Source organism: Cibotium barometz, chromosome 7 (genome assembly GCF_041138505.1).
Source record: "Cibotium barometz isolate CiBa-2024 chromosome 7, ASM4113850v1, whole genome shotgun sequence".
Lineage (NCBI taxonomy): Eukaryota > Viridiplantae > Streptophyta > Polypodiopsida > Cyatheales > Cibotiaceae > Cibotium > Cibotium barometz.
In genome coordinates this window covers 60,385,647-60,394,442 of record NC_141052.1, presented here as the reverse complement: position 1 = coordinate 60,394,442, position 8,796 = coordinate 60,385,647, and the positions used below count along the sequence as shown (strand labels likewise).

Sequence of the window (8,796 nt, the reverse complement as noted above, 5' to 3'; positions counted from 1 at the left end):
AATCTCTTTGTTAATGATGTTGATTCTAGCATTTGATCCACCATAGCTCATCACATTGCTGCAAATTTAACAGCCATGATTGGTGACATGGTGGGTGTGATCGGTGATGACATGACCATTAAAATGTGTAACATTCAATGTCCTTACATTGATGTGCTTTTCATGTGTGATTATTATTGAATGTAGCATAGTACTTGCAACCTGAAACTGTTGCAGTCTTGGTTGGTCCCGAATATCAAAATATATAACATCTAATGTCCTTGCACTAATGTGCTTTTCATGATCAGTGACATGGCCAACCGTGATGATTGGTGATGTGGCAGTCGTGTGATCGATGACATGGCTAACCGTGATGATTGGTGATGTGGCAGTCGTGTGATCGGTGATGTGGCCAACCATGATGATTGGTGATGTGGCAAGCGTGATTGGGTGGTGGTGGTCGTGATTAGGTGACATGGCCGCCATCGTGATTGGTGCCATGGTGTGATTGTGATTGGGAAGTGATGTGACAATAGTGATTGATGATGTGGCAATCACGTAATGTGATTCCGCAGACCGCAAAATCACATCGATCAATATAAGATAAACTTTACTATTTTTGTTTGGGTATCTTACTATTCGCATTCTTCCACGAATGTTGTCATATCGTTGCATTACACTATGGGCACTGCTCCCTCCTCTCACCTCAAATCACTCACACACACACTCACTAGAATGCATTAGAGAGAAGAATAGAGAGGGATTTAGTAAGAGGGAAAGCTCAATTGCACAATGGGAGAATGTCCTTGCATTATGAGAGAAATTACCTTTTATACATGTTCATAACTTAAACTGTGGTTGGGCACACGTGCCCAAAGCTTTTATTTGGCCTATTTCTTGTACATTGCTTCATTTCATAATACATTGATGCATTATAACACTAGGAAGAACATCCTAGCTCATTGCCACATGCTCTTAGAGCAGGAGCACCATCAATTATCCATTGAACCTTTACGAGTACCTGTCCAAGTTTGAGATTTGGACATCATTGCTTCATGGCTTGTTTGTACATGTGTTTGGTTTGTCCATCCTTGAAATTTGATGTAGATTACTCATGATTTGGCATATAGTTGGGTGTGGCAAACCTTGTTAATCCCCTAAAATAGATTAATAGATCCAAACACACACCTTTCTCCAAGAAGTTGGATTTCACTAACATTTGTCCACCCAATAAGCTCAAAACAATGGAGTCGAGTTTGCTGCTCTCAAAGATCCCAAGCTAGAGAAGGCTTGTAGGGTTGCCTCCATGATCATGCAAGTTAAGTCAACCAGACAAGTATAACAGAGTGGACATGCACAAGGTCTATCTCAATTGCACAATTGTGAAAAGGATGATTGGGAAAGCATGCTCCACAAGGATCTTACACATTACCTCAGTAAGCATGGAAAAACAAGGTGAAAAATCCCTATATCCTTACATAGGTATTGAGTCATGCTGCCAGGGATTCCATTACCCGCTGGAAGTTCAACCTGAAGAACCCAAAGAGCACACAGTAGACCAGGCCACAATGAGAAGAGAACCTGAACAATGACAGTAGGACTGTAGGCCAAGAGGCTGAGTTGGCAGTGCTCCAAAGAGATAAGGATGACCTCATCCTACAAAATCTATAGCTCCAAGAAGCCCATAAGCATAGGGAAATGGAAGTATCTAGGGCTTTGGCTGCTCTCAAAGCACAAGTTACTACCCTCCAACAACAACAACTACATTCACACAGGAACCTGCTCGTGGTAGAAGAAGATGATACTTATAGTAGACTAGTAGATAGGGCAGCTCCACTAAGGCTAAACCTTCGAGTGGTTCCTTGGTTTGGTCTCCTCATCAAATCTTTTTAAAAAGTTGAAAGCATTCTTGGATCACTTTCTTAGGTGTCCTAAAGCTTGGTGACTCATATAAAAGTGAAAGAAGTTTCCCATTAAATAATGCCTAAGTTTTTGTAGTTAGTGAAAGACCATTCCAAACCTCCTCTCAATTCTTGTGTAGGCATAATACACAATAAAACCTAGAGCCCCCTCAATATTTTTATTGGCATAAGATACTATAAAATTTTTAGTCCCCTCAATATATTTTTGGTGTAATATATTATAAATTTGTTTCTCCCTTAATATTAGCCCTATAGCTAATCCTAAAGTATCTATCACTCCATCCATAAGTTGTTTGCAAGTTTAATAGCTTCAAGTTTGCTCGCAGTGTGGAGTATGAACATCCTTAATACAAAGGGGTGCTTGCCTCTCTATGCAAGGTTTCCTCCTCTTGTGACATTTGAGCTTGCTCTTTGCTACATTGGAGCTTGCTCACTATCATCTATGACCTCCCGTCCAAAGAAGTCATTCACCATGTCGTCCATGATGAGATTCTCTTCCTCCTCATGTGGCAATGGTGGAGGCACCTCATTCATTGGTTGGGGAAGATGAGTCTCAGCCATGCTTTCCATATGAAGCCTTGCCACATTCTACACTCTACCCGATGTCCCCGAATTGTGTGGCATGTTACTTAGCACTCTCCTATGGTTCTCCTCCATGTCATCATCTACACTCGGTCGTGTGACAATGCCTCATGAAGACCATATGTCCAGACATGCTCAATTGTTATATGATTATATATATTGGCCCTTGCATCGATCACACAGATAACGAATTTTTTCTCTCAATCTTAGAACCAACTTCCGACCCTTGATGATCACTGTTAGACATCTTTAACTCTACCAAAACTAATTTAGGGTTCATAAAAAACACACAACACTATCTAGAATTGTAAATAGAAAATTACCCAGGGTTTTGCTACTGCACAGCGAGACTACAGCAACTACAGCAGTGTTTTGTCACTACCAAGCTGCGAAAATCTATTGCTCTCAGCAGTGAAATTTCGCTACTCATCTCTTGTTTCTCTTGTTCTCCTTGCTTGCTAATGTGTTAATAAAACTAACATTTTATTTATTATGTTTCTTTTTTGTAGGTTTATTCAAGTGAACAAGGGTTTAGGCCAATCCTCTCATACGGTAAGCCCTCTTTTTTCATTTTTTGATATACTTCTTCTTTTAGTGTTTTTGCACCCTTCAGTGCGCCGGGGATTAGGATTAGGTGAATAGGCTATGCAAAGCCTATTGCAAAATAAGGCTTATGCAATAGGTTTATGCATAAGTCTTACACAATAGGTTTATGCATAAGCATATGCATAGTGCTTAGGCAAAACCTTATGCATAAGGCCTATTGCATAAGGCTTATGCAATAGGTTTATGCATAAGGCTTATGCAATAGGCTATTGCAGAAGGCTTATGCAATAGGTTTATGCATAGGGCTTATGCATAGCCCTATGCATAAGGCTTATGCAATAGGCTATTGCATAGGGCTTATGCATAAGCCTTATGCAGGGATTATGCAATAGCCTTATGCATAAGGCTATTGCATAATCCCTGCATAAGGCTTATGCATAAGCCCTATGCAATAGCCTATTGCATAAGCCTTATGCATAGGGCTATGCATAAGCCCTATGCATAATCCCTATGCATAGGTTGCCATAGGCTTATGTAATAGGTTTATGCATAAGGCTATTGCATAATCCCTGCATAAGGCTTATGCAATAGGCTATACATAGTGCTTATGCATAGCCTAATGCAATAGGCTATTGTAGAAGGCTTATGCAATAGGTTTATGCATAGGGATTATGCAATAGGGCTTATGCATAGCCCAATGCATAAGGCTTATGCAATAGGCTATTGCATAGGGCTCATACAACACTTACTCATATGGTGCCAATTTATTAACTATCACCCAATTTATGTCTATAGACATATTCAATCTATAGACATATTCATTAATTAGTGCCCGTAAGCAGGCACTAATTAATGAATGACTAAGGTTTTGGACCTTAGTTTTTTTAATATGAAAAAGATATTTTTTGAAAAAAGAGAAATACTATATTTTCAATATATACAAAGGCGCCCTTGTCCAGGGTCTCCACGGAGCCCCTATCGGACGACTGTCTCTCCCCCACCATGGACATGGAAAGAGAAAATGTGCATATATATATATAAGCAACCGACTTACACAATCGACAAGGAAGTTTCTAGACAGCCATGGAGAGAAAGCGAACAGAACCAACCACCTTTACCTGAGCGTGATGTCGAGAAGGGTAACACCAACCAATCAAGCATCACCAGGTGCACGAAAAACATAAGAACCAAATATAACCAGCCAAAGTGAAGCAAAGTGCCCAAACCCAACAAAACCAACAAAGACATCTATCTTTGCCTGCCCTTGCTCTGTTTTGACAAGGCTAAGACAAGCCAAGCGAACACACGTAACAACGAAACACGAATGTCCAAGATAAAACTACACACAGACCGGCCAAAGCGCACAAAACAAGGAGCCAAAACAAGCCGGCCAAAACAACCCCACACGTGTCCACCATTGCAACTCGTCAATCTAGCATCCTTTCCTAAAGTCCAAAAAATTCTTCAACAACCATCGAATTAATTAACCGGAATGAAATTTTGGGACCCATATTCACGACCAAGATTACCAAACTTCTGTCGTGCATATTCACTCAAACTTTAGACTTTATAAGGTTACAAACCTTTTAAAGTCTATGGTTAAAAAAATTGCATTTTTTATCACCAACGCTTTAATTAATACATACCCTATACCTCAGGGTGTCTTTCTCTCCCTACCTCTCCCCCCTCCAAGTGAAAAAGAATGAGCTCTCTTGCCTTTTTAAAGAAAACAGTGAGTCCAAAAAAAGAAAGATTATGGAGGACATTATGAGACCAAAAAAGAAACATTATGGAGGACATCAACTTTTATAAATAGAATGTAATGGAGGCTACCATAGATACAAAGAAAGCAAAAATAGAAAGCATGTGGACCCAACACTATTTTCATTTTTGACCTTACAAAAAATCTTAATAAACATAACAAAATTTTGGTGCCTTGAACCAAGGTTTATACACACCAACTAATTAATTAATCACAAAAAACGTTTTAGGTGCGACCAAGATTACCATTTTTCCCATTGCCTGCATATTGGGTAACGAGACACACACACATCAGACCTTATTCACTACTCATATATACAAGGTACGGAAACACATCCATGGTTTTTCGTGGGTCACGCCATTCAAAATTTCTAAACGGAAAAATGCCAGTGTTAGTGAGAATGAGCTTCCATAACTCTGGTTGAGAGAGAGAGAGGGGGGAGAGAGGCTAAGGACATGCGAACTTTATATGGGTGTCAGCAGATTCAGTCAGGATTATCCTGCTTGGAAATATGGACCCTCGTTGCTTGTAAGGTCGAAGATGATATCAAAGCTTTATGAGAAGCTTTTCCATGGTTTCTACAAGTTTGGGGGAAAAGTTAAGGTGCTTCCTCTTCACATGTAAGTCTCTTCACACTGTTTTGGAGCATTCGTGCAAACCCTTGTGTAAGCCAAATCTTTGTTTTGACTTAACAAAGAGTGCGACCATATCGCCTGTACATATCACTCCTTATGAGGCCTCCAACTCAGAAGCCAAATACTGGAGCTCTGATTTGAACCAGTTCTTTGAAAGGTTGTATTCTGTAAGAAGAATCCATGGTGTGCTGAAAGACATGGCTTGGAGCTCAGATGTCCAAGAGAAGTTAAAGAACCTGAATGTGGCCTTTGATGTTGAGATTATCAGCCAAGTAATCAGAAGTGGTGGCATACCGCCTACTACGTGTATGGGCCTGTTTTATTGGCTCAAAGATAAACAAGCATTTTTGCACACCTTTCACACATATGATGCCATGATTGGCATGCTCAGAGAATGTGGCCAGACTGATGACATGTCAGCAGTCATCGAGGACTATCGGTGCAGCACATCTGGGCAGGATTCGATCTATTTCCATAACCTGATTAGATGGTATGCTAAAGCAAACAATCTAGATGGAGCACTTTTACTGTGGGATCAAATGAGAGAGCAGAAACATAGACCTGGGGTTGGATTGTGCAACACCATGATTGACTTACTTGGCAGCTGGAGACGGTATCGTGAATTGTTATTGATATATCATCAAACAGTGCATACGGGCTGTGCCCTGAGTGCTTCCACTTACACAATCCTTATCAAACACCTTGCATCAGCTGGGAAACTGGATGCCGGGCTTGATCTTTTCAGAAAGTTGCCCTTTTTGAAGGTCAGGCAGACGGCCCTCATGTTCGCAATCCTTATCTCACAATCAGCTTCAGCTCGTAACCACGACCAGGTGAGGCATCTATGCATGCAGATCATGGAGGTCAGTGTCAAGCCTACTCGCCAAGTGTTGGCTTTCATGCAAGCTATGGTGAAGTCAGGAAAGTCAATGGAATCAGAGATAGTTGGGCAATGTTTTTGGCCCGAACTCACAATCGAAGAGAGAACTCGCATGTGTGCATCAGTTGGTTCTTTCTATGGTGATGAAGATGAGAATAGCACTGAGGTATGGGACGGTGTGCATGAGCACATTGAAGCTGTGTATAGCGAAAATGCTATTTGGTCAAATAAAGATCATGATTCTTGTGTAAATGTATCTGCACTTGCCCATGCTCTCAGGAGATGGAAAGCTGATACTGAATCATGTCTCGGGACTGCACAGGTGAGATGGACAAGCCAGCTGGTTTCTAAGGTCCTCTGCCGCATCAGGAAGGCAGATGCTGCTTGGAAGTTTTTCAACTGGGTACAGTTTCAGCCGGGCTTCATGCACACAGCTCAGGTAATTTCTAGAATGATAGTCATACTTGCTGTCAATCGGGAAATACCGGCCATGGAGCAGCTGCTAAGCAAAGCAAAAGAAAAGGGCATACCTCTGTCGGTCCACATAGTTAGTGCTGCTATTAAAGCTTATGGCATGGTGAGAAACTCTGATAAAGCCATGGAAACCTTCCACAGCCTCAAAGACTTTGGCGTGGGACCTAATGTGGAGGCCTATGCCAATGTTATTCATGCACTTGTAAAGCAAGGCCGTTGTCTCAAAGCCAAAGAGTATTTTGATGACATGCAGCAGTCAGGGTTGCGGCCTACTTCCAAGATCTATGTGATGCTGATTGAGTGCTTTGGCTTGGCAGGAGCGCTAGATACTGCATGCTTATTATTTGGGCAGTTTGGTGATGTGTGCAGGAAACATGACGCTGATGTGTACATGAAACCTGATGTGGACATGCACACGGCAATGATAAAAGTCTACTTTTGGAATCAAAAACCTGATATGGCTTTGAAAGCTTTCGAGGATTGTAAGGGAGCTGGTCTGCAGCCGACTGCTGACTGTATTGATACTATGACAAAAGGTTTATGCTTGTTAAACAGACGGAAGGAGGCCAAGGCACTCCAGAGAAAGTATGCAGAAGGAGAGTCGAAGGTCTTGCATCATTTTGAGGTGCTGGTGCAAATTTATGATATTTTGGAGAAAAACCTTGTGGGAAAGGATTTTATTTCACATAATCCAACAAGTGGCTAATTTTTTATGGTATGCATGTGGCTTGCCCTTCTTGACTAGGAACATGAGCATGAGTAGTGGTTGGGTACTGAGCTCTGGGCATGGGTAATGGTATGTAAGTGTGGGTATTGGTCGGGTGCTGTGCTGTCATCATGACTGGTGTTCAAGTTCTATAACATAGCATCTGTTCTGTAGTAGAAGCATAACCCTGTGTCAGAGTGGTGCCAAATGCTGCACTGGCTTGTTCACCTTTGTATGCTTGGCCCTTAATCAACGTCTGCACACCACTGTATGAACTATGCGGCACACTCTCTGCCAGGTGTTCTAGACCGGGGAATTCTCATGGATCCATACTAGGTGTTATCATGGGTCCTCCAACTCGCCTGTTCTGATCGACCTCCTGCTTGGCTGACCACTTACTGGCATGTGCTCAAGATTGATAATTGCAGGCGGCCCAACCAAGGGCTTGAATCAATCTTTATGGTGGCTTCTGTTGAACTTCCTATGGTCTACCACTTTCTTAGGTTAGGTCCTAGGCCTGCCTGAGCTGCATGCGTGCTTCTATCCTTATTCACAGTCAATATTGGTATCAGGGCTTCGGACTCAGAATGGCTATTGAAGATTGCGTCAAACCCGGGAACTTTTTACACAGATAATGGGATGAAGTCTGTTAAGTTATCTTCAGAACTATGGCCTGGCTACCTTTGTTATTGAGATGCATTACTTGGGCCGCATCTCGAACCATAGTAAGTCTGTTCAACCTTGGCATGGTGTCCAAGGTTGTAACCTTGGAGGCATTGCTAGCATATAGACCTTGTGAGCTTGAAACTATACTGACTAGGTGTAAATGTCCTTGGGCACCGTCCAGTGAACAATACGCTTGAGTGTCTACGATTAGAATATACTCGCCACAATGCACAAATAACTGAAAGATACATCACTGCAAAAGATACAGCATTGCACAGTACCCCCCTCTCCCAAAAATAAAAAATAAAAATTGAAGTATGTTATTGGAGTATTATATGGGTACAAAGTTTCAAGGGCTTTCCAGCCAAGTAATCCAATGCAATGCGCTAAGTAAGCTAGCAGTTAAGAATATATTTCCCATGCCCAGAATAGGGTACATCATAGAATGTCTCAATGGTGCAAAATTTTTCTCTAAGATAGATCTTAAGAGTGGCTACCATTAAGGTTCGTATCTTTGAGGTTGACATTCCAAAAATTGCCTTCAGGACCGACCTTTGAGGCAGACATTCCTCTTAAGAGTGGCTACCATTAGTTTCGGATCTTTGAGGTTGGCATTCCAAAAACTGCCTTCAAGACCGACCTTT

General features: G+C 41.7%; 1 protein-coding gene across 1 annotated transcript; it reads left to right on the top strand.

The window, feature by feature from the left end:
• The first annotated feature begins 5,037 nt into the window (after window positions 1-5,037).
• LOC147637273 (pentatricopeptide repeat-containing protein At5g66631-like) lies at window positions 5,038-8,462 on the top strand. Its single transcript, XM_086800911.1, has one exon. The coding sequence runs from the start codon at window positions 5,348-5,350 to the stop codon at window positions 7,484-7,486; it is 2,139 nt and encodes a 712-aa protein (XP_086657037.1). The 5' UTR covers window positions 5,038-5,347; the 3' UTR covers window positions 7,487-8,462.
• Window positions 8,463-8,796: the final 334 nt, after the last annotated feature.

Bases quoted from the DNA above. Each gene is read 5' to 3' on its own strand.
- LOC147637273 (XM_086800911.1), top strand. From the start codon at position 5,348: ATGAGAAGCTTTTCCATGGTTTCTACAAGTTTGGGGGAAAAGTTAAGG.